Source organism: Platichthys flesus, chromosome 12 (genome assembly GCF_949316205.1).
Source record: "Platichthys flesus chromosome 12, fPlaFle2.1, whole genome shotgun sequence".
In the NCBI taxonomy this organism is placed as follows: Eukaryota; Metazoa; Chordata; class Actinopteri; order Pleuronectiformes; family Pleuronectidae; genus Platichthys; species Platichthys flesus.
This window is the reverse complement of record NC_084956.1, coordinates 13,897,221-13,923,349: the sequence shown is the minus strand read 5'-3', so window position 1 is coordinate 13,923,349 and position 26,129 is coordinate 13,897,221. Positions and strand designations below refer to the sequence as shown.

The 26,129-nt window shown below is 42.1% G+C and overlaps 2 protein-coding genes across 2 annotated transcripts; one reads left to right on the top strand and one right to left on the bottom strand.

Annotated features, from left to right (window-relative positions):
- The first annotated feature begins 1,465 nt into the window (after positions 1-1,465).
- Positions 1,466-5,717, top strand: gtf2a1l (general transcription factor IIA, 1-like). Its single transcript, XM_062400881.1, has 9 exons — positions 1,466-1,605; positions 2,126-2,227; positions 2,338-2,458; positions 2,777-2,826; positions 3,548-3,641; positions 3,745-4,256; positions 4,568-4,804; positions 4,935-5,024; positions 5,141-5,717. The coding sequence occupies exons 1-9, from the start codon at positions 1,582-1,584 to the stop codon at positions 5,246-5,248; spliced, it is 1,338 nt and encodes a 445-aa protein (XP_062256865.1). The 5' UTR covers positions 1,466-1,581; the 3' UTR covers positions 5,249-5,717.
- A 1,055-nt stretch (positions 5,718-6,772) lies between these two features.
- lhcgr (luteinizing hormone/choriogonadotropin receptor) lies at positions 6,773-15,913 on the bottom strand. Its single transcript, XM_062400880.1, has 11 exons — positions 15,732-15,913; positions 15,382-15,453; positions 12,878-12,952; positions 12,559-12,633; positions 11,436-11,510; positions 11,069-11,146; positions 10,819-10,887; positions 10,338-10,412; positions 9,049-9,237; positions 8,808-8,861; positions 6,773-8,499 (listed from the first exon to the last, which is right to left on the bottom strand). Exons 1-11 carry the CDS (start codon positions 15,911-15,913, stop codon positions 7,347-7,349), a joined length of 2,097 nt encoding a protein of 698 aa, XP_062256864.1. The 3' UTR covers positions 6,773-7,346.
- Positions 15,914-26,129: the final 10,216 nt, after the last annotated feature.

Here is a 26,129-nt window from a genome sequence, read left to right as displayed (position 1 = left end):
TTGAAAGAGTGCCAGCGTTGCCAATCGGATGCTCGGAGGAGGCAAGGGTCATGGATCCATTGAACGGCATGTTCAAAAAACCAAGCGTTTGTAAAGGGGTGAAATATTTTTAACTCTTGGCAGTGTGCACTCAGGGATGAGAAATCTGTATCAAGCGCCCAGCACTGTGGAAAAGTGTAAGCTCTCTGTTGAAAGTTAGCAGAGGACTATAATGGAAAGGTTCTGTTGGACAGGAATAGCTTTGAGGCATTGGGTAACCGCAGCTCCCTCTGAAACTACATGTGTGAGATAAGCCACCGCTCGGGCACCGAAGCCATATTCAGCATTAGAATGTTTGTGTTGTGTTTTTGTCTGTTGCTTTTACTCTTGCTAAAATAAAGTATTCAAGACTCCAGTAAAATTACCTGCAGGGGTACCCACCATTTTCACCCCCTGCTGTTACTACATTAAACAGTATTATTGCTATTTTGTGAGACAAGGGGTGTTGCAGCAGGGCAGGAAAAGCAAAAGATTGCCTGGGGCGTTAATCTGAGGGGGGCCCCACCGATTATGTTCCACAGTAAACTTTGTGAGTACCCCCTTAAATTTATGATGGGCTATGTACAGGAAACTGCACTGATGCTATGGTGAACAATATACTGTCACTTTTACTGTTTTCAAGATGGCCATGGTGCGCAGGGCTTTTATAAACAGTCCTTGGTGCAGAGTTAAGTTAGAAAAGTTTCTGTTGATCCTACCTGGATTATTTACAATGAAGATTTTTGATGAGTCATTCTTTTTCTTAAAAATAAACTGAAGTTGCTTTATCACTATTTTCTTGTTTTCCTCACTGCTGTTATTTGTACATACACTCAATCTGCATTTGTGCAGACCTAAGTGCACAACTTTTCAAAATGAAAGCTCAATTATTCAGCTCGACTTGCAGCAACGTAATGGACATTGTGCTTTTAATGCGAAGACTAATTGCCTATAGACTAAAGAGGTAGGGATCCTGTGAATGCTGTTGCCATGACAGAGATCAGCACAGCACACCTGGGAATGTCTGCGCTTGTGCGACGGGGTGAAATAAAAATAATCCAATCAACAAAATGATCTAGGAGCAATTTTGATCCACAGTTTGAACCCGGTTACCACCACTGCTGTAGTCAGGAGCCGTAGAAGAAGACACGTTCACCACAGACTGAAGGTATCACCGCTCAGCCCCCACTGACTTCTCAGAGCGCTGATCATGTATCTATTCATTTATAGTTTTACAAAATCGTCCCAGCGCCTTTTCTGGGTAAAGTCAGGTATAACATGATTGGTTTATGAGATATGTTTACCACATACAGAAATACATTTGTGGGATTAGTTGGTAGATGCACATAATGCCCCAAAAAAAATCTAAAGGAGGGGGGGTGGGTTGGATTGGATGTAGGGGCCCCTGGGTTCCCTGAATAGCTCGGAACACCCCTGCCACTCCCCCCTCGTGCAGCCTGATCACTGTCACCTGTGAGTTCATCAAGAAGCTGCAGGTCAAAACAAACATCGCCATTAACTTCATGTTGCCCCTTGGATGGAAGTCCAGCCGCCTTCAGAAGCATGCTTTCCAACACGGGCCCGGTGGTAAGCCTGCTTTGTTTTTAGCCAGTTTGGCTATAACGCTAACTAACAACAACATTGTTGTGTCGTGTGTAGCCTTGTGAACTAGCTTCATCGTTAGCCTCCAGCTGTTTATTCCACTCGTCTCGTTGCACTGCGCCAGACCTCGTTCAAAAATATCAATTTTTTTTATCACACATATTTCTCAGCTGCCATTTATTTGTCTGTTAAGAGATATTTAATGTTTAACCAGGATCTTCTTCTGGTGTTTGACTGAAATGAATGAGGAATCTGATCTGAAGTAAAATAAAAAAAAGTACACCCCAAAGTAGTACTGTACTGATGTGTTAAATGTAAACCGAAATGAAGAGTGGATTTGACATGTGCAGAAAATGTCCTCAGATACATTGAGACCCATGAATCTGTGTTTTACAGCAGGAGTGAACACAGGAAGGGCAGATTTTTGAAAGGGCTTCTGTTATTTAATGGATCTCTTCATCCTCTCACAAGTTTCTGACTTTAACGTGTTTGCAACCCGCTTCAGGCCAAACTCTACTTGTCCATAATTGACGATGTGATCGAGAGCATGAGGGAGCTCTACCTGGACGAAGGGCTGGAAGACCGAGTCCTGGACGATTTAAGACGGGTGAGCAAACTGTAGCACACACACCTTCACTGTGGTTGTCAGTTCCAGCAAAGTTGTACAACGCAGGAGAGAACAGGAAGACAGACCGCTGTCTCTTCTAATCTGTGCAGATCTGGGAGTCCAAGATGATGCAGTCCAAAGCTATGGAAGACTTCAGGAAGAACATCAACTCATCCAACTTTGTGCTCCAGCTCCCGGACAGCTACGGCCAGATCGACCGAGAGCACAAAGGTTACATTTCAGACAGATAACAGTGTGAATCTGGACACTTTAGTTATGAAGGAGTAAAAACTAATGTAGGTGGTGTGTGTGTGTGTGTGTGTGTGTGTGTGTGTGTGTGTGTGTGTGTGTGTGTGTGTGTGTGTGTGTGTGTGTGTGTGTGTGTGTGTGTGTGTGTGTGTGTGTGTGTGTGTGTGTGTGTGTGTGTGTGTGTGTGTGTGTGTGTGTGTGTGTGTGTGTGTGTGTGTGTGTGTGTGTGTGTGTGTGTGTGTGTGTGTGTGTGTGTGTGTGCGCGCGCATCATGTGCTCTCTTCTGATTTCTGCTACCAGCCACAGTCGTGATCCCTGCCAGTCAGAGTATCCACGGCTTCCCAGTCAAGGCAAGTGTAATCCAGGTTTACAGTGCATCTACTATCGGACATTATATATGGCTCCTTACATGAGAGCAAATAACAACTGGAAGAATTCTAACCATAAAAGCATCTGAATTCTAACTGTTAAATTGTATCACTACTCAATGCACAGTGTTGAGACTTATAGCACTGAAATATAATAAGTTGAAAGTCTAAATTAATTTGGCTTGATCTTCCCTTTTTTTTAAATGAAAGACTCCTTCTACATTAACGGAAACAATCATACTTAGTTTCAGGGGATTACACAGTTTTTGTATTAGTTGATGCTGACCAGAGAAAAATAACGTGTATATACAGATACTGTCCAGGTTAATAAATTATTGGTATACCATTTGAAAACAACATTAATATCCATATACGCCTCACATGCATCAAACTGAATTATGAATATTAAATACAATTTCTGCAAATAGATCCTCTATCCTTCTAACTTTGTTTTTATTTCATGTTTGTGTCTTTGGATGAGCAACTTGATTTAATTAAACTTGAAGCGTTCTGACTGAATATTGAATGTGAGCAAATTGGATGTATTTTCTAAAATATTGGAGCCATGAATTTTATTCCCCTGAAACCTGAAAGTTCTTAAAGTCTAAATTCATCATGTGTGTTAGCCACAACCTCACAGATTCATTGAGATGGTTGTCATAGTGAAGTATTTAACTCCTTTACACACAATGTTTAATTGCAGAACAACTCAGAGACACTTGCTACTTTTTCTCTCCCCGCCGGGTTAGCTTACCCTGTGCAGATACCAGCAGGGGTCACTCTACAAACAGCCTCTGGTATGAAATGGCTTTACCTTCCATGGGCTAACATTTGTTGTAGTTTTCAGCCGGGACTAACTAGTAGAAATAACACTGCACTCTATTCTTTTGTCTCAATCAGGTCAACTTTACAAGGTCAATGTTCCTGTCGTGGTTACTCAGGCCCCGGTGGGTCAGAAGCCTTTATCCCTACATATACAGAGAGCTCCTGCCCCTCAGTCAACTGCAGCCCCTCCAAATACCAAACCTCCTCAGCAGGGGGAGCCACCCACTGCTCCAGCACCCTCTGTCTCCCAGTTGCCGCAGGACGATTTACCCCCCAGTCCAGAGAGCCGCCCCGTCCAGCAGCCACAGGTTCCCGCTGCTGACGCCATGCAGCTTCCGGTTGTCCCCTCTCCACCGGCAGAAGAAAATGAGCCGAGTGCCCAACCTGAACCTGTGAACTACAGTATGACCTCCTCACCCTGCAGTCAGTTATTAGAGGAGGCCTTGGCGCAGACGACTCAGTTAAAGAGCAGAGACATAGATGACATCCTGAAAGAAGTGATTGAGGAGGAGAGGGAGAAAGCAGAACGGAGGAGGAATCTGCCACCTGCCAGAACTCAAGATCAGACCGAGGCTGTTCTCGCTGGGGTAAATTGAGGAGAATATTCCCTTTTTTTTAAGTAAATAGCACCAACGGTGACAGGAAGAGGCCAGATGCTGTGGTGCAGATGTGTATTATTGAGTGAATAATTCTACATTTTCGTTAATCATAATAATATATAAATATAAACCTTAGGGGGCTTAATTAAAAGAAAAACAAACTGATCATAAAGCAGCAGGGAATAAAAGGAAGTAATATGAAAAATGCAAATGATACTAAAAGAGAAATATTTCTAAACATATTAAGTTATTTATAAATAACTAAACGTTTACATTTCTTCTTGCATTTCCCTGCTAAGCTGGGCCTGGACTATAGCTACAGTGAACTGTCGGACATCGTTCAGCTGGACGGTCCCGCAGACAACTCGGACGCCGAGGAGGAGGGTGGAGCTCCGCTGGAAGAGAATGACTTCCTGGGTATAATCAATGCAGAGGCCATAAAGGCCCTGCAGGAGGGAGGTGGAAGCAGCGACGGCAACAGCCTCTCCTCCAGCAGCGACAGCGAGGGAGCAGATAAACTCTCTGCAGAAGATGAGGTGTTTTGATAATTTATGGGTTTTATCCGTTATTGCATGCAAAACTATGTGGCTCTCCTTAGAAATGGAATTTTTTTTAACAGCATTTAATTGATTGCACCTTTTCATTTACGCACCTTCTGCTCATGAGGACCCCTTGAACTCAGGCGATGACGTGATTGAGCAGGACATCCCGGATCTCTTTGACACCGACAACGTAATCGTCTGCCAGTACGACAAAGTAAGAAACATCTAAACTCCCCCCCCCCCCCCCCCCCCTGGCAATTCTTTACCTCTCAGCAAAGCCGAGCACTGACTACCGACTGTTTATATTGTAAAATGTGTTTTCTATTGCAGATTCACCGCAGCAAGAACCGCTGGAAGTTTCATTTGAAAGATGGTGTGATGTGCTACGCGGGCAGGGACTATGTGTTCTCTAAAGCTGTCGGGGAAGCTGAGTGGTAATGAGCTTTAGTTCTCCTGAACACATCAGATAATCGTGTTGAAAGAGGGGAAGCGATGATTTAATAGGGGAAGACAATTATTGAATTTAGACCTCTCGTTGGTGTAATTTGGCTCACAGAGCTGCAAGTTTAAACACCACTGTGCAAAATGACTGATACTTCTGTTTGTTTTCTTTTTCTGGAGGGGGGTCAGGTAATTATCAGAGCAATCCTGCATCATTTAAGATGCTATGAACGATAACTTACAGTGGTGCCTGGGAATCCAATTTACGGAGAAAGCCAGCATGAATTTATGTTGTATAATATTCTGTTAAATAGTTTTCTTTTGCACCAAAAATTACCTGACTTGGAGTTTGTTTTTCCTCTGTCATGACCATTTTGCTCTGAAGGCACCAACACGCCGTCTGATTTTTTTGGCATTGTAATGTGTTGCCTTTGTTCATGAATCAAATACACTTGACTGTTCTGTGGTGGTGGAGTCGATAAGCTCTGTTCTTTCTGCTCAAAGCCGCTGTTCCCTCGTTGTCATATTAGTTTTTACAATTACTTTTTTTTCTTTCCTATTGCCAGATTGAAGTCAAACATACCCCTGTTCTCTGCTGTATATGAAGTCGCATGAAAAGACAGAATTCATGAATGCCAGCATGCACACTGAAATTTATTCAAATTCTTGACAAGAGTTTTGGTACCGAAACGTCACTCACGGTTTGAAACAAACTTGGAGGTGGTTTGAGAACTCCAACAACAAATCAACAAACAAAACAAGAATGGCACTGAGAGAGGTCAAACCTCCAACAAGGCCCAACAGTTAGATAAACATATTTAAATGCAGTAGAGCCAGATTGCACACACTCATAACTACAGATCCAATACCAGTCCCCTCAACGTGCCTGTTTTTCCCCCCACACATTAAGACCCATGAATTTTTTTCTGAAAATGAAAATGTTGAAATAACACATCTTAAAGAAAGTGGAACATTTCTGGATCTGCCCCCTGGATCTACACCAATATCTAGTAAGTTCTTATTTGTGGGAATCCGTGCTGTAGTTATGCGGAATCCTGCCAACAATAAAAGCACATCATTCTCGGAAAGTACATTTGCTATTGCTATGTCAAGTTCACAAAACTGATATATGTAAACTACCAACCACAAAGAAAAACTAGAAGGACACTTGAAGAACACGTCCCTGTGCCAAGGCTAACACCCTATCTTGTAATTATACAGACAGTGGAAAGAAAAGGCCCTGTATCCGCCCCATAAAATGAATCTGCTCTGAAATGTAATGGTTTCTCCCTTCAAACAAGGTTCAGTAGTTTTTATGTAAATCTGCGACCAGACAGACAAACTTAATAAGTGTTGTCTAAAGAAAAAGAAAGTGTGCAGAGAAATGGAGGTCTAGCATGTGAATCTTTATACTTTTACCCTGGCAGCTGTTGAACACAGTTAACTTTTTATTCAAATGTTATTCTACGAATCTAGGACATTTTAAACCGCAGCATTATTTCACATAAACCAGGCCCCACTGTTAACTGAGTTCCTGTGGGTCCTCTGGCTTGTCTCTTGAGTCCAACAGTCCATTAGATGGCAGTACAACTCATCTATAATGAGCTAAAAAACACTGACTCACATTTAATCACTTTCACTTCATTGCATTCATTCAAACTGAGAACTGAATCTTTAATAATAAATAATCTTTCCACTCCGTGATCTTTTATAGAACTTAATATCTCTTCTTGTAATCCCTTACTGAAGTGCAGTTGGAGGTAACATCTCACTACATGATCAGATATGTGATTTTTGGATAGCTTTACAAATGAGCTGTGTGATTAGCTCCCCATTCCTGTGCTCTCCCTATTCTCCATCTGCTGCTTTGCACACCACCTGTGGAAGTGGAGACTGCAGCCCTTGTTATCTTCAATTTGTGGTCTGTTGGTCCTGACTGACAAAACTCTCCCATCGTCAACAAACCAAATTTGAAGTCTTCCAAGACGAGGAGTCTGACTAACAATCTGACCCAAATTGTGGAAGAAATGCTACATTTTCACGAGTCAGCTGATGCTGCCTTGAAGTTCACAACAAAATTCTTCTGTTTTGACGGTCATGTGGTTCCCTTGTCTAAAAAGCAACCCTTCATCTTGATGTGATAGGCATAGAAGCTATGGGAGTGTGGTTTTCTTTTGGAGGTCTTTTCGGCACAGGTGAGGTTTGAGGCCAGGGTCTGTGACCTGTAGAAGTCGCCGCTGGCCTCGCAGCAGAAGCAGCGACTCAGCAGCCGGCGCATGTCCTTCCTGAAAGCCCGAGTGAAGATGGTGTATAAGAAGGGGTTGCAGAGGGAGTTGATGGGATAAAAAAGGATAAGCAGGATCTTTGAGTGAGAGACGGTGATGAGAGGCATGCGTAGGGCCGCAGAGATGGCGAAGAATGAGATTGGCGCCATACAAATGAAGTCAGTGAAAATGAGCACAGCCATGCGTTTGGCAATCTTGGTGTCTCCGCGACGGCTGGACGACTGCTCTGGGTTGTGAACGCTCAGGTAAATGCAGATGTAACAGTAGCAGACCACGACGAAAGCGACAACGTTGAGGACGAGCACAGCCACCACGTAGACCTGCGAGCCCGGCGTGTCGATGTCCATGGGCAGACAGATGCTCACCTTGCTGTAACTGCTGACCCCCACTAGAGGGAGCAGGGCAACCAGCAGAGAGAAACCCCAACCTACCCCCATCATGGCCGTCACATGGTGCATCCGCAGCCTCTTGTTGACGTGCATGGCGTTGATGATGGTGTGCCAGCGTTCAATGCTAATCACAGTCAGCGTATACACCGATAACTCACCGGCAAACACTATCAGAAACCCCGCTATGCCACACCCGGGCCCCAACTGCCAGTCGGTGGCGTGGTTGTAGTACTCGTGACGGGAGTAGTGATCCATGCAGGCGATTAGCATCAGGTAGAGCCCCATGCACAGATCGGCAAAAGCCAGGTTGCACATGAGAAACCTGGAGATGGTGAGCTTTCGGTGGCTGATGAGCAGAATAACTAGAACAGCCAGGTTTCCGGTTACAGAAAAAAAAGAGATTATCCAGGTGAGGCAGCGCAGGAAGGGAAAGCCCAGCAGGTCCTCGCAAGGGTTGAAGGCGTCTGGCTTCGGGGTGCACTTGATGATAGGGTTGTTCAGACAAATGAACTCCAGGTCATGATACTGGAAGTTGATGTCGTCGGGAGGATTCACGCCATCATAGCTGGGGTTTCTGAAGGATACACAGATTATCATCAGTTGATCAAGGCAAAGCATGTACTTTGTTTTTTCAATTTACCAATTATATTCTTAAATTCCTTTTCTTTTTCTTAATTGGTAACAATATGTTATACATATTCAGAATTTAGCAGATTGCTGATCCCACTCCAATTGCTTGCTTTTCTTTCTTTCTTTCTTCTTTGTCAACTGTTAGTAATCGATGGGTTAAAGAGCTACATCACTTCAAGCTTTGATGAGGATGTTGTAAAAGGGAAATATAAAATTCACCTCCCCGGCTTGGAACTCACTAATGCAACTTACGTTTCTGTTTCGATTAGATCACAAAACGTTGTAGAGTTCTTCAAGGCACTTTCCCTTAAATACAAATAAAAGAAGGAAAGGATTAGACATGATAAAATGCAAATAAAGTCAACTGCAAATGAGCAGACTATTGATGATCTATATTCACTTGATAGAGCTTTAGTAGTTTTTTTTAAGCAGATGTGAATGGATTTGTTGCAGCTCTGGGGGGGGGGGGGGGGGGGGGTTGTCTGTTTGTTACCTTTCTTTCCGACGCCATGTTTGAAAGGCACAGCAGTGGCTGGGATACGTGAACTCAGCATCCACCAGTTCAGACAGGCTATCCAGCGGAGGGAGGCTCTTCATAGCAAAGGTAGAGCTGGCTTTCAGGAACCCCACTTGCCTTAACCCTTTAGCCGGCAGGGAACTCAGAGCTGTGGAGGAAACATCCCTGAATCACACACATAGAAATATATTTCAGTGATGGTAAGTGCAGTTTCTACCAATCCAATAAGCATAATCACAAGGCACTAAGACAGCTTCTGGTCTATCTTGTCTTTGTGATTTGGAGGAATACGAAGACAGGCTTTCCCATGAGATTGCTGTTTTGTTTATGGTGGTGTGAAAAATGCTGTTTCAGGCAAATCTACACCATATCCCACAGGTGGGTCCTAGCCAAAGCCCTGAGTCACGGTCTATATTCATAACATCAATGTGTAACCCGTGAGGTTTTTCTAAAGAGACCACATTGACTGTTAACATGCATGGAGATAGTAAATACTAAGACATTTACTCAGGACTGAATTCATTTTATCCAATGTTCCCTTATTTGATTGGATACTTGTAACCCCCACAGATTCATAAGGAGTACCTTTGACATGTACTGTATGTCAGTGAGTACCACAAACACTAATTCATAACCAAGATAATAGGAAATTTCATATCTACAAAATGGGGTAGCCCACAACAAGAGACCTTGCTGAGCTGCATGCGCCTCAGTTCTAATCAGTATTCAGCAGTCCTGGCTGCCTTGTTGGTTGTTTACACAGACACACTGCCGTTACCCTGGTGTTTATAGAATGAAATGATAAACACTGCTATGAATATTTTTGCTTTATTGACCCAGTTAAAATATGATCTTCACAATATTGTTGATTTAAAAAACAAAAGATAGACTGTACATTGTCCTCTGTCACATTGAGCTTTGCAAACTTGTAACTATGCACTAAAAAGTAACACAATATACTTTACCTCAAATTCCCACTAAGTTCATTAGGAACCAAAACAGTAACTTTGTCATAAAACCAAGCCTAAAGACGCTTCAAAGCTTTTAAGTAGAACTGAGGCAAGATTCGGGCCATTCAATGTTGGTTTGTTATTATGAAAGACCACTTTCATGCACAATTAGTCATGCAAACCTCTGTTAATATAAAAAAAAAGGTTATGGCAGCTGTAAATAAACAATATACTTCACCCTCTGATGATTTTTAAGCCCATTGTCATGACTCTCTGGTTTTATTAGTTGTATCAACCTGAATTGCTGTTACTTACAGAGAAGTCGGACCTGTGGCTCCTTCGAAGGCATCTTCTTGAATGGACCTGAGATACCTGTTGTCCCTCAAAATCCTAAAAAAAGACATGACACACTCCTTACTGTAGCTTTGCAGTTAACATTCAATATGATAGATGATGTAAAATGACACGATAATGGCCAACAGTGCCCCAAACCTATTTTTCATCTCCTTTTAGTTTTCTCAATGTGACACTGAGGAAGATGAGCTTTATTTTTAGACTGCACGGTGCCTGCAAATATCTCGTCCCCATCAACATTCAGCAGCACGGGAGCAGAGCAAAAAAAAAACAACAGGGCATCCAATCTTTGTTTAGTCTTACAGAATGTTTGTTTACTGGTACATTGCGTTTTTTATGATTAAGAAAAGGAGAACCCTAAACCTGAACCAGCAACATACTGTATCGACTAGTGTAGTAGTTTGTTAAAGGATGAAGGAAAAATCTTAATACAAATACTTACAATGTGTTGAGCTTGGTTCCATTGAACGCATGAGAATTAATTTCCTTGAAGCCGTTTCTAACCAGGTTCCTGCCAAGGACACAATGTTCTTAATTTTAGCTTGTCAGAAGCATCTATCTCCAAGGTCAGACAACTGAACATTCAATTACATACTCATAATATGTTTTTTTTAAACATTCTCAACCACCAACTGTTGCTCTCAGCTCTGATAATATAGTAGCAAAAAACAGAATTTGGCTCCTGTACTCACATGTCAAGATACTCGTCTGTGAAGCCCTGGAAGGAGTTGGCAGGAACGAAGTCGATCCTCATGTTGTCTGCCATTTCTCTGCACACACAAGAGATAAGATCCACCATTCAAATAATCAGTTAGACAAAATGATCTGCATGCACACCAAAAAGACAAGAAGGGTGATGAACTGTGACGCAGTCAGAGAATTTGTTGCAGGGTTGGTGGCATCGTGACATTGATAGATAAAAAAACTGAAACTGGCCTCAGAGTGAGCCTCTTGGATTCCGCTTGAGGGGAAGAGCATGATAAACGTGCAGTCGTGCAACATTCAGAAAAGACTAATCCAATTGAGGAACGCATGTTTTCTTTTAATGGGATTACTTACAGAATAATATTAGGCACCAAGGATGAGATGGTTGTAAAATCTGGGAAGTTTGTCATCCCTGTGTTGGAGATGCTCCTGCGAAGAAAAGCAGCAGAGACAGATTAGAAATTTCAGGAGCCAGTTCTGGAAAACAATTCAGTTTAAATGTTATTTATCTTATCATGTTGCTTTTTTATATCTGTCACCCGGTAACTTGTAGATATTCATTTAAAAGTTCTCCATAGGGCCTTTTTTTCATAGGAGAAAGATATGACAAGGGAAGATCTACTATGTAATTTGCCACAATAAAATGACTGAAAGTAAAGATGTAGGAATCATGTTCCACATAGTGTTGAACAGCTACAGCACAGAGAAAGTAAAACAATAACAAGAGTCAAAATTCATGTAACAGAGGCTGAGACTTCCTGACTTTTAGTTCCTAATATAGATCAAGCTTCAAAACTCCCAACAGCTCCCATAATGCAACTTGTTCATCGAAGCGCCCCTGCCAGTTGGATGCCCTCTCGTTACAAACGCTATATAACAGTTATATAGTTATATATTCCAGATTGCATAATTTTGTCTGTGATGTTTACAAGAGTGGCTAATAGAATATATTATTTTCAGTATGACCTTGCAGGCTAAGTTATTCATACAGTGCTGTTTACATGGCAGCATTTTATTCAGACTGTTTTCTTAATCAGATAATACAAGTGTCCGGTTGTCTCTGGCTGAAGTGACCTATCACCTTTAACCTTAACATCCAGTTAGCCTCTGTTTAGTCTCCCGCATTAAAACCTCATCACTTTCATCCCTAACAGTTCAGTAAATCACTCAAACTTATCTGTGAGCCAAACACACGGACAGTAATTTAGCAATTCAATTTAGCAGTTAATTTTATGTAAAACTATAAAACCTTCATTGTTGATAAACCAGGTATGTTGAACGCACAGTTTCCTGACTTCTTTCTGCACCATAGGCCGTTAATAAAAAGCTCTGGAGCATTAACGCAGGTCGAGTGAACAGAAAATACCAAACGGGAAGGTTCTGAACAGAGTCTGACCTAATTCACATTTCAATAGATTCTACCAACGATAAACCAACCGGCGGCTCGGTGGGGTTTCAAGTTAGAAGAAGCACTTACAAGTATTCCAGTTTGGGCAGGTCAGTGAAGGCCCCTTTCTCAATAGACCTCAGACTGTTGATGTTCTGCACAAAACTGCAGGATCAAAAGTGACGGGAGAAATTACAAGTGAAGTCGGCTGCTGTCCACAAAACAAACAAACCCGTGCATCCATCAGCTGCTCTGAAAGTCGGGGATTAAACACGCCGCCTTGTAATAGGGAGACGACACTTAAACGAAATGCAACACACGCGCACACACACACAGCAGCTGTTCAAATTAATAATTGCCTTCATGGCGTTTGAGTGTGACGTGAGGGTGGAAGGTAGGCGTCGCTTACATTTGTGCCAGGCTGTGGAGGGAGAGGAAGGCATGTCGCTGGATCTGCGTGATGCGGTCGCTCTGGGAAATCTCACTGTGACAACAAAGAAATGGCTCCACATCAGTCAACACATGAACAAATGACTCTTAGAGTCTCTCAGATCCAGGCGGCAAATGTGGCTTTTTGGTGAAGCGAGTATGAGGAGTGACACCAGTGCACGTTACGTATGTATTCCCACGTTTACTTTTTCATGTACTGTCTTTGAGAAATGGGACAGAGTTGATTGATACTGGGAGACAAACTGTTAAAAATACAATTCATACTTCTAGGGCACAACACACACACACACAAACACACAGTAGCTTCACTTCATGTTTGGAAAAGCTCCATACATACATCAAGGATGCATCTGGGCCAAGAAGACTAAGTGAAGATGTTTAAAAAGGAGGACTAAACAAAGACGAGTGGAGACTATCAAAGTCAACAAGAGTTCTTGGTTCGTCCTTGAACACTTTGTTTGCTGATGGCTGACTCTCCTGTTTCCGAGCCGCTCTCTCCATCTTCTGTTTCCGTAATCACAGCCTCTGCCTCCCTCACTCTGCTGTAATCAGCCCACACTTTAGGGTTGACGCCGCTCTGGCTCCATTTCAAACTGAGAAACAATTAAATGACTCCATCTGTAGAGTAGTGCATGTGTGTGTGTATATATATAGTTTCTCTTATCCCCTCCCTTTATTGTCCTGTGTCATAATTACCACTTAGAGCTCGTGAAAGGCTTTTTTCACACAATCATCTGGAGGACGCTGACGCACCACATGCAGCTACTGGTGTCATTCCACCTTGACACAGGGTCTACATGGCTACTCTGTTCTGGGCTGAAAAAAAAGGAGGGGATCTGAAACTTTTAAACTTTTGTCTCTAAAACTACTTCAAGAGACAAAATGTGAACCCGATGAACCTCTCGCATGAAAATGCTGAAGATCAGACTAGTCGTGGTACGAGCCCTCTCCACTGTGTGAAACCACAGTTTGAGCCCTGCTGGTTACTGTCAGGTCTCACCTTGTAACAAGGGGGACTGAGCTTGGCTTCTTAGAAATCTCTTAAGACTTTTTAACAAACGACTGCATTGACCAATCATATTTATTTAAACTTGAAATTGTTTCCACTTTATTCTCATTGTTCATTGCAAAGTAAACACATTTCTAACTTTACAAATAAAGTTTTTTTTTTTTCCATTTCTGCACCAACTAATCTGCTCATCAAACCGTGAAACATTTAATACTGTGAAACCTATTCCAGGTAATGTTATGGCTTGAGCTGCAAACATAATGAATATGAAACGTGTTGGTCTGCTCGCCATTTGAACCAAGGCACAGATGATTACATTTATTTACGATGAGATCTTGAAACCCGTCCAGCTCCTGGCTTATGTAGGTGGCCCTCACCGTTTCACAGCTGTGGGTTATTATACTTTACATCGCCCTATTTTTTCGAACAATTATTTTAACAAAGAATAGGAACTTATAAAGGTAATTCACTTTTATTGCTGAATCACAATGGCCTCACTGGCATTCTTGACGACTAAATGGGACAGGTACCCAATGGCTAATAATAGAGACTTAAGTGTACTGCTGTGAGAAAAATGACATGCATGTCTTTCAGGCTAATGATCCAAGGGTGTGTTAACATGTTTCTTTTCTTCCCTTATAAAGAAAAATACCAGAGAACGACGTCCAAATGTAGTGCAATTAACAGTCATAAGAAAATGTCAAGGTACAAGCATTTTATAAATTATTGAGTATTAATTATCATTAACTTGGCCCTGAAAACATATATACATTATATATTTACAAGTCTTATTTCTGAAAAGTAGACCACACAGTTCTCCGCTAGATGGGATTTCTTTTCAGCATTCTTCAACAGTTCCCAACAGATTACTACTGTAGTGTTTAGTTTTTTAATTTAAAACATGACCCATATTATTGAGCCATTCCAGGCTTCTGATCACTGTCGCTGGACACCCTCCTGCTTTATTTCTTAACTGTAATATGCTCCCACATATTTATGAATATTTCAAAACTTGAATGCTTTATTTTTTTGGTGGGGGGGGGGGGACATGGACATTATGAATTTTCAAGTTCTATTGTAATTGCCCTACACATGACACTTCCACTGGATCTGCAGACTGAATGTTGATAATACATCTGTAGAGGTTAATTTAGGGTTGCACGGACACTATCTGAGTTCCAATTGCTAATTCTGTCGTGTTGAGTTAATCGAGTTAGTCGGGAGAATGCAAAACACGATTTTAGCTTTTTGCTCCTTTGCCTTGAATAGTTTTTTAACCAAAATGAGAAATAATCATGAAAAACAACTAGTATAATGTATCTTGTGAAATTCTTCAAGTAATAGCTACACAAATAACACACATCAATCTATCAGTCGAAAAAACAACTTCAATTCACCTCCATTACTATTGTTCACCCTTAACACATGTTTAGGAAGCAGTGCAGGAGACTTACATCACCGTGATGTTGATCAGCTCCTTGAAGGCGTGAGTGGGGACTTGTGTCAAGGGCAGATGACTGAACCTCCTGTAACAACCAGAAATAAAGTTAAACTCCACATTTACATGCCATAAATAAAAGGAGCAAAATGCACCGTCAGCTCGTCCCCGAGCAGCTGTTACATTTATGACAAATCATATCATAAAAAAAAGAACAACCAGTGACTTAATAAGACAGACGTCGGGAATAATATGTCCCAGAGGAAAAGAAGAGCAAAGTGGAGGTGAAGGGCGCTGATGCGTTCAGGAGCGCATCTACAGGAGCACTGAAGTAAAGTTGATGTTAGTAAAGTTGGTGTTACTCACAGTCGAGTCGCGGAGCTGGAGGATGCCCGTCGGGAGGCCAGCTGAGAGTCCCGGCTGCACTGGAAAGTGTCCGGGCTGCAGCGGCAGATGCTTGGGCACCTGTAAGCCCCGCAGGAGCGCACATCCAGGAGCCAGCACAGCGCCGCCAGGAGCCCGTAGAGGCGCACCGCCCGCAGACGCATGAGAGACACCGTCACTGCTGACTTCAGAAAACACCCTATAAAGTACAATGGATATAATAGTGTAACTCTACAGTTGCAGTGGAGCTGACATGTTGTAAAAAAAACTAAATATGAATCTGATCTCTTGTATTTTCTGCACTCTCTGAGGAACCCGTGCTGCCTTCAGGTGCCGCAGTAATTGCGCAGATCAGTCTGCTGTGCGTGTGGAGAGAGGCTGAAAAAGTGAAACCCGGGCGGGATCTCCTCCGACAGCTGAGCCGAGGAGACGTGACGCTCAGGGGGTGGAGATCCGGGGAGGCTCCGGTGTTAAGGGTGGTGTGGTGAAGTCACCCTGTCAATCAGTCCATTGTGTCATACAGCACCTCTGCAAGGAGGAGGCTTACTTTGCTGTTCAGTTCTAATGTGAATGAACAGGCCTAAGAATGGATAGATACCTACTGCAGCATAGGTTAGTCACATTGTTTAATATTAAAAAGTTAATATTAAAAGTTATTTATTTGCATAGAAATGACAACATTTTGACAGAGAGAGAAAGAGTGAAGTTCAGTACAAAGATCCCTACAGAGTATAGGAGTAAAACTTCTACGGAACTATTTTGAAAAAAAAGTTAAATTTAGTAACAAGTTCAAAAGTCTTTCTCTTTCATAGATACTGGACTAATTGAGATTAACATATGGCTAAACACTTAATTAAGTAATCCACTTTATCAAATGGTTGGCATACTCGAAAAACTATCTGGAATTATTATGACAGAGATTTGTTTTATATTTCAAATCATTATTTACTTTTTGTAAACTCTGTGATGAATGAGGTCTATTTGTGCACAGTTGATGTGATTTCAGACGTTTGCAGGTATACATGCATTTTCACATGTTTACTGACCATTTTCAATTGCATACTGTGCAGTTTATAGATGGAACGATATGTTTTCCCTACAGTGTAACACAGCCATTGGTTTCTCATAATCCTAGAATGTTTGACATCTATCTAGATTTAAACGTAGATAGGCATATTTCATAGTGGAATCAATGGAAACCAATGGATTTCTGGGACAGTAAAAAAACAAAACAAATACTACTTAATTTGGAAAAGGGAGCAAAGTAGTTTTCAGATTGGAAACATCAACTGCAGTGGGCGGATGGGTCGACGAGACACAAGAGTTTCACAGGAGATCACCGCTGCTTATGTTGTTCGACAAATTGTAATTCACCTGCTGCAAACCCATTTGGAAAAAGGATCACAAAAGCAAATGTGCACTTGAGTGCACATTTGCTTTTGTGATCGCTCTTCCAGTGAGGGCGTAAATAGGCCTGAAAGGAAACAGCACTGCCTTTTTAAAAGGTTGTGTAAAATACCAACTAAAGGGGAAAAAGCTTTGACGATGTACCATTTAAAACACGGAAATTCAACCTGATGTTAGAGAACATTAGAAACTGTACTTTCATTTATAGCCTTAAATACAAAAAAGAAAAAAGTTTGATATCCACTGGCTAACAGTAGGGTTTCTCCTCTTGAAATCTGTGCAGCTGCAGGGAGACTTTGGAAATGAATGTTATAGGCAAGAAGGGGTGCTACAGTAGGGCGGTGGTTAGCGCTGCACATCTGTTCGAATCCCTGCTCAGCCTCAGTCTTCCTTTGTGGAGTTTGTGTGTTGTCTCTCTTGTGTGTTTGGGATTTTGCAGGAGACGCCGCCTCCCTCTGACAGTCCAGACTCATGCAGTTTGGGGTTACGTTAATTGGAGACCCTAGATTGACTGTAGGTGTGAATGTGAATGGTTGTTTGTGTCTGTGATACACTGGCGACCTGTACAGGGCGTACATCTCCTCTCGCCTAATGTCAGCTGGGACTGGCTCCAGTCTCCCCCATCACCCTCGGAGGATAAGAGGTGTAGATAATGAATGAATGGATGGATGGACATCCCAGCACCACATCCCCATTTAGTGATGTTCATCGATGAAGATGACTCGGTCAGGAGGCGTCTGTTTGTTGTTCCACTGTTAAACCCCTTTTCATTGAGTGGCCTATCAACCTAGATATATAAAAAACAAACAAGCTTAAATCAGAGACGGCCTTTTTGCTATTACACGCAAACGCACACTTTACATCACAACCTCACAACACTTATCACCACAAGAAACATCACAACAGCGAGTCGTGATCCCGTTTACACTGGTTTGTCAAAGGAAACGCTCCTTGTCACAGAATCTCCTCTGCTGTCAGTGACCCCGACCTCATTTGTACAACTCTCTTATCCCGCTCCTCCACCCTGCCACTGTGACCTGTGTCAACAGAGCAGCAACACCTTCCTGTGACTGTTGTCGAGGACCACACACGCACGCACACACGCACGCACACACGCACACACACACACACGGTTCCCCGGAGAGGTTACTGCCCAGTACTGTTTATCCACTCTTGCCAGCGTCTCTGCCGAGCACAGGGTCAACCTCCAGGATGTTTAACCCTGTATAAGAAAGATAAAAAGACAGGGACGGGGAGAGAGAGAGTGAACGGGGGCCTCTGTGAATCTGCCTCCATGCTCACCACCACGCTGTGCATCACGTCACACCTGGAAGGTCGGGCACAGCGGGGAGTGACGTTCAGGACGAATGCGCAAAGACACAGGCTCAGAATTAAGAGGAGCGTCACATTAAAATTTGTATAAATGCTCGAATGAATACTCTAATGGCTGCACCGAGCTGATTGTTAGATTACGGCTGCCTCTAAAGCATTAGCTGTGGTTTAGCAGACAGCCTTTAGCCCGCTTTATTGGATTTATCAGCATGGCTGGAACGGCTAACGCTGAAAGTTCACTTTGAATTATACACTGGTAAATTGCATTTGAAACAGTTTGTTCCAATAATGTGGAGGGGGCAGGCTTAGACACTTTTCAATTGGGGATAGGGGTTGTGCGTATATAGGGGTTGTGTGTAAATGCTTAGACTTACAAACTTTTGACAATGGTGATAGTTAGTTTCTGTATTTATTGTTCAGTGTGATGAATGGACGCCTACGGGTCCCTGAGGGGAAATGGGTGCACGAGAGAGGATTCTCTTTCTCACCAGATAGCATTTTAAATCTCCTTGTGGTCGTTTTGTGTCTCTTCGTGGTCGTTTTGCATCTTTGTGGTCGTTTTGCATCTCCTCATGGTTGTTTTGGATCTCCTTGAAACTGTTTTGTGTCTTTTTGATGCCATTTGCATCTCCTTGTGTTTGTTTTATGTATCCTTGTGTGGTTTTTTCACCTCTGTTACGAGGTACCTTCTCTTTCAAATAAGCAAGACAGAATAACAACTTTGAAAAGTATATTGTTAGGATACCTTTGTCACATTGGTGATTAACACTTCTTGACGAAAAATGAAGAATGCATGAAGAAAATTGTATCTTCAGGAGCAGCTTGTTATCAGATATCAACATTGGCCTTCCTGTTCTTTTGAAATGAGTAACCCTGGGGCAGTTTCCTTGACTTGGCTCCGTTTACATTCTCAGTCCTGCCAAGCCGCAAACACAGTTTGACCTCAGGTGTGACTGTCATGTTCACACACTGTTGTTCTTGTGCTTTTGTGTTCAAAGAGAAAACCATGTGAATTCGCCGGTTAGGCTCTAAATCCATATATACAGGAATAATTTTTGATAATAATAATAATAATTTGTGAGTCCATTTTACCGTGAGACGGACCAGGGGGTAACAGAGAGTTGTGTCATTAAGAACTGTGTGGATGTGACATGACAGGCTGGAGGTGTGACTGCTTCCCACATGGTCGCCCTCACTTGCTTTGTTAGTGTACATAGTTAGAGATTCATTTTTCAGGGAAAATGTTCTTCTTGCCTCCGGGTGGGAGGCTGTTGACCTGCCAGCGTCCTGCGGCCTTCCAGAGCTAATAAGTAGGAGATTGAGAAACACACCAACCCAAAATGACTGTCGGACACCATGCAACATAAACCAGCCCCAACCCAGGCCATCTTGCACAATGGAACACAACATGGATTCACACAGAAGGTACAGAAACATCAGAAAAGCACATCAGCGCTGAGTCAGAACCGTCATTAATGAAGGTGTTGGAGGCTGGAATTGGTGTCAAGTGCTGTTTACTTGCTATTCCTACATGAAGTGGCATTTTCAGGGACCGAGTCTAAGAGTGAACACACATCACTGTGGCATTTGAGGTAATTGGCAACACGGGCACCGAGTGTGTACTGAGTCTCATTGTTTCATTCCTCACTGCGGTGTAGTGTATTTCAAGGACTTACACCCACTCTATTTTTTAAGGACCAGTTAAATATTAAACTTAAACACATTAGTGTTAATTACAATGCATCATTTGATCAAAGGAAAATCAAACTCTGAGCAGAGCCCTCGCTGCTGCAGAGTCTTTGAGAGACACTCAAACATTTGCTGTTAATGGTCAGTTCACAGACACGTTTCTGAAGTGATTCATTTTTCTAAATTAGTCAGAGGTGACCGAGTTTTGGAAAAACCCTCAAAGTCAAGTGAATGACCTCATTATTAGATTTAAAGTTTGATTAGATTTGGTGTAACTTGATTAAAGCTGCAGCTTGAAGTTTATCAAACTGTATATCAATCTGTATGTTACACTGTATTTTACCAATTGGACAAAATACACCATTATTTTGTATTACTCATTTTTTTCTCATAATAATAATAATAATACTTCTTGTTGTTCTTCTATAATTATGTTGTGACCCTTAGTTTAAAGTCATCATCATCAAAACCCCAAAAGATTGAATTTACTATTCTAGAGAAAGATAATGAAATCTCCGCCAGGCCAGCGCTAAGCCATTTGTGCTTTATTGTGTAATTTTGTCTCATTTATTAATCGATAAAACAAAATCAATAATTTCAGATCCAGATCACTGGCTGGTTTCTGGATGCCCATGGAAATGAAAAGAAGAAGAATGCTCTGCATTACTGAGGTCAGTTGGGACCCAAAACAAGTTTTTGTCTTCAGGCCCCCTCAGCGTGTCTCTGAAACTGTTCCCTCTACCACACTCTCTTACTGAGCCTACATTACCATTTCTGATATCTCCACCTGGACCTCAGTTAATGTAACTTGAGAGTGAGCTTTTAAATCTGTCTTTCTGCATCAACACGTAACTACTGCCTAGTTTTTGATACTGTCGGAGCCAAATGATATTTAAGAGGAAGAACTGCAGGGACCACGACGATCCCTCTGACAACACAACTTTGTAAAATCAAGGCTCTACACTCAAGGGCACCACAGGAGTCTCATATCGCCAACAAGGGAGGTACAGCCACGGAGACTGAAACTGAGCCAAGAGAGTTCGACGAAGCAGAGATACCGACACACACACACACACACACAACCTGAAGACACACATACTATACAGTTCCACAGAGGACTTACTTACTAATCTACTTTCTTAATCCTCGCTGTTCATGAGGGGTTTGTATGTGAGTGCTGTGGATCTGGGATACTTCCACTTCAGCAGGTTATAATCATTTCCATATGCCCTCTAATCACTCTCCCTCACTCCCACTCAGAAGACATTTTGCAGTACGAGCACCATGAGGCTGGCATGCTAATGAACGTGGGATAAACAAGCAACCAACAAACAGGGGAGTCATTATTATGAATTATTAGGCGGAATTTATGCAGTCTTGTTTTTAATGGCAAGTGACCTTGAGGCTGTCCGCTCTCTCTGCAAAACCCAGTCACACACACATACATATAATATGCACACACACACACATGCACACACAATTTGTACACAGGGCAATGCTCCTGACAGCTTATCAGGGCAGGAACTCACGGGTCCTTGGACAATCCAAAATGCATCACAGAGATAGCCCATTAAGAAAGTTAACCCTACCACTACCAGTCGTGACAGGAACCTCGTTGTTCTTCACCCCCCCCCCCCCCCCCCCCCCAAAAAAAAACAACCTGTCATCCTCAAATACCTTCATATTTTCCAGCATGTTGAAACATAGACTGGGTTGTTTGATGCTCGTACTGTATGTAGAGCCCTTTGTCAGAGGTGGTTGCAGTTCTCCAGTTTGATCAGCAGGTGACTCTTTCATATCTGGATGTAGCTCTGGGTTCTGACTGAAAAAAGCCAGCTGATCTTTGATCAGGAATTCGTTCTGATCCAGAGCTAAAGAATAATCAGCGTTGTGAAAATGGGGCATAGGCCTGGTGACAACCTCAGTGGAGGCTGGTGAACTAAAATCATAAAATGGCCAGACTCAGAGATACAGACTGAGAGATACAGATGGGGCGGCTGTGGGGGTGGAGCGATCGCCTTTCCCTTTAAGAAATAATTTTGCTTTTCAACTGTGATCATGATGTGGAACTAAAACAAAAAGAGAGAAGCAGATTATAGGAGCATATTTCACTTATCTCTCAGCAAATAGATCAAATGATTTAGCCAGCGGACTAATGTTGGGGCCCATACTGCAATTCAATCATTAAATCCATCCATCATCTGCACTGCTGATCCTTTAAAGGTCCCATAGAGCTGTACCCAATTCCCAGCTAACATTGGGTGAGTGGTGGGATACACCCTGGGCCAGTCACCAGGGTATCAAAGGGCTGACCCTTTGGTTGTATTCCTCCACCAAACATTACAGTTCCAGTCTGCAGTCAGCACATTATTTCTCAGACTCATGTGAGGTCACGTGACCTTTGACCATTTAGCAGCCAAATCTAACGAGTTGAAATTTCACAAAGCAGAAAGGGTTTAGTCCCAGTGACCTTGACCTTTGACCTTCAAAATTCTAATCAGGTGATCCTTGAGATGTTGCTTGTGCCTGATGTAATGACATTTCCAATGGGTGTTCTTGATGTATCATGTTCATGGAAGAACAGTGGGTCACCATGATCTTTGACATCTGACCTCCTCAATCAAATCAGTTTATCAGTTTATTTATCATTACATTACATTACAATACATGTCATTTAGCTGACGCTTTTATCCAAAGCGACTTACATTTTTAGAACACTCATCATTTTTTCTAGGGGCCATCTAGGGGTTCAGTACCATCTAGGGGTTCAGTATCTTGCCAAGGACACTTAGGCATGCAGATGGGATAGAGTGGGATTCGAACCGGCAACCTTCTTGTTGCAGAGCACCCGCTCTATCCCCTAGGCCACGCTCCCCCCTATCATTTGAAGATAAAAAAAACAACAACTCAGGCGTTCCTGAGTTGTTGTTTTTTAAAAGACAACAAATTAGTTTCATAAAGTCATGGTGGGCTTTGCCTTTCAAAAAGTTACACCCAAAATCAAATCACTTCACCCTTAAGTCAAATTGAACATTTGTACCAAATTTGAAGAAATTACCACAAGGCCTTCTTGAAATACCGTGTTCACAAGCCTACATCCGTAAGCAGGCTTCTGGTCACTGGCTGTGTCGGCACTGAGGCTAAAAACAACTACTCACTCACATTCACACAGACCATCCATTTAAAGTGGTTTAAACTGCAAATGTCTTTAAATACAGGGAAATGTTGATTATCCGTCCATTTAATGAACGCAGCTTTCTCCCACTGTCTCTTCTCTAATGAGATAATTGCTAAATCAGCAATCAGTGATGAAAACAGTGTTCATTCGATCTCTTTTGAACGCTTGCTGAATGTCTCGAGACTCGTTCAAAGAGCTAAAATATGAGTTTGGGATCGTTTTGTTTTCCTCAGTGTTCAAACGCAAGGCTTCAACACGAACGTCCTCGATATTTAATTTCTTTTTATCCGCTTTCAAATCCGTCAGTAAAACACAGTGAACAGTCTGCTCTGTCCTGAGCGGTGGTCCAAATCACAGACACAAATAGATCAAAGAAATCTTTGCAGTCACTTAAAAAGTGTTTGTTCCAAATGTCTCAACATTATCTCCGGCACAGTATCTAAAATGTATTTACTACGGGTAGAACCGCTCATAACTTCTACCCTTCATAAAATTCCAGCAGATTTTTGTTGGCCTCTACCAACATCAAAGCATTCGTTTCAGTGCCAGCTGGACAGCAACAGCAGTGGTGAGATTGGCTGAGTGTTTGTGTGTGTGTGTGTGTGCGTGTGTGTGCATGTGTATGTGTGTGTGTGTGTGTGTGTGTGTGTGTGCATGTGTGTGTGTGTGTGTGTGTCTGTGTGTGTGCGTGTGAGAGTTACAGACTGAGAGACTTGGACTGAGGCCCAGCCCGCGGTGTATTTGTGTTGATAAACACATCTTAGCACACCTTTTCTCTGGATGCTGTGAGGTTTATCCAGAAGAAGTGGTGTAGTGTCCACTGAAGACGCTTTTCACCGAAGGACAAACCTGTCTGCTGCTGCTGGGAAACTCAACGTGACCACTCAACTCTATATTTTCATCGGCCAAACATATAAGGTCAGAATTATTTCTGACCCTGCCTAAGCCAAAATGTGATGAGAGAAGTTAGGCTTAAATCTGTTCCATTCACTGACTTTCATAATCTTGGATCCCATCTTCATCCCCTGTATAAATAATTTGGATGCTGTTTAAACATGAATGGGCCATAAAGCCGGAGTACACAGCCTCTCATCTCTCCGTGTATAGGACTGCGTCATGAGCTGTTTTGCAGAGGACAGCTGGTGTCGCCCATTAGGACACAGAAGCAGCTGGGACTCCTGGTGGCGACCAAATATGCTAATTAAAAATTGAGAATCAGAAGGGGCTACAATATAATGAGATGTGAATCATTATATGACATTTAATCATCCCAGGGAAAACATTAAGCCACCAACTCATAATCTGAGCAGAGCACAGAGTCGAGTGATCAGTTTGTTGTTGGTATCGGGGAAAGGTTAATAACTTTGGATTGTCTAGAGCACCTCTGTTATATTCTGAGGGACTTCTGCGTGGAGCTGCATTAGAAACACAGTCGTAGTTTGAGCATGATTATAAAGTCTCATACATCATCAACGTTGACTATAAAATCTGTAAAAATGTAAAAATACTTTCATACACAATATGATATATATTATCGATAATATATATCGATCTGTGACCAATAATCAATATGTTAATATTTTTCCATTATTAGTTTTCTTCATAATGGATTTATTGATAAATGCCTTTATTCACACTCACCTGAGTTACTGTTGCTTCACAGGCCAAAGGCTCCTCTGAAGGTTCAGGTCCAAACACGGAAGCATGTAAACAACACTGACTCATATTTGACATATAGATCATTCAAAACATTCATCATAAAACTGTCTGTATTGCTCAGACAGTTGGTGTTATATGCGCTTTTGAGAGATGGACAAATAGTTTGTAAGTGACCAAAGTATTTAAGCTTATAAAGATGAACATTAGCAGCAGCCTCACAGCAGCTATTTGATTCTACTTGATTGTACCAATGAGTTATTTGGTTTGTAGGTGGACACTGAGGGGAGCATTACTTCCTCTGTTACAGCCTCGGTTGTAGCTCATTTTCTCCTCTCTACTGTGAACTTGGTGATGAAGTAAAATTAAATATATAAAACTGTGTGATGTGAATTTATCAGTGTGTCCATTACCACTCTGCTGAAATGAGTATAATCAGCAGCAGTAAGTGGAGGCACCTGGGACAGCAGATCGTCTCACAGAGGCTTTGGAAGAAAAGAAGTTGAGCGGAATTTAGATTATTTGCAAACTAGGGAAACACTTGAAATTGCTTCTCATCATCTGAATCAGGTGCTGAATGGCACATAACCGGTGATTACTTCTGACAAGAAGGTCGTGTTTCCACCTGTGAATGTTCGCTGGTTTGTCTATTTGTCAGCAGGAATACGCAGAAAGTACAGAATGATTCATGCCAAACGATGGCGAGATGCAGCACTCTAAAAACAAAATACAAAACCCCAAATCTGGCCTCATAATTGTTCATTTGGATAATTTAGGCAAGTCAAAACGGCTCATGACCTAAGGCCTGACCAGGGTCATTCCAGGGCTGCTTGCCACGCAAGAAGGAAGTATTGACATGATATCAACCTCATCTTTTGTAAATACTGAAAAAGCAAACTACTTTCATAGAATAATTTATCGTAGAAGTAATCAGTATGCACCAGTATGCAGATTTCTAGAAGGTGATGACCCCAGACACACTATCAAGTTGGATAGATACAGTATTTAGTTGTATATAGAGCACTTAATATAGTCCCTTTAAATTCAATCATGCCTTAGAGCTTAGTTAACAAATTAATGCAGATTAAATCATAATCTCCATCGAAGAATGTTGTTCA

Bases quoted from the DNA above. Each gene is read 5' to 3' on its own strand.
- lhcgr (XM_062400880.1), bottom strand. From the start codon at position 15,913: ATGCGTCTGCGGGCGGTGCGCCTCTACGGGCTCCTGGCGGCGCTGTGC. The intron at 11,147-11,435 runs GTAAGTAATCCC...TTGTGTGTGCAG, and splicing joins TTGGTGCCTAATATTATTCT to AGAAATGGCAGACAACATGA. The intron at 9,238-10,337 runs GTAAGTAACAGC...TGTGTGATTCAG, and splicing joins GCCACAGGTCCGACTTCTCT to GGATGTTTCCTCCACAGCTC.
- gtf2a1l (XM_062400881.1), top strand. From the start codon at position 1,582: ATGCTTTCCAACACGGGCCCGGTG. The intron at 2,459-2,776 runs GTTACATTTCAG...TTCTGCTACCAG, and splicing joins GATCGACCGAGAGCACAAAG to CCACAGTCGTGATCCCTGCC. The intron at 3,642-3,744 runs GTATGAAATGGC...TGTCTCAATCAG, and splicing joins CACTCTACAAACAGCCTCTG to GTCAACTTTACAAGGTCAAT.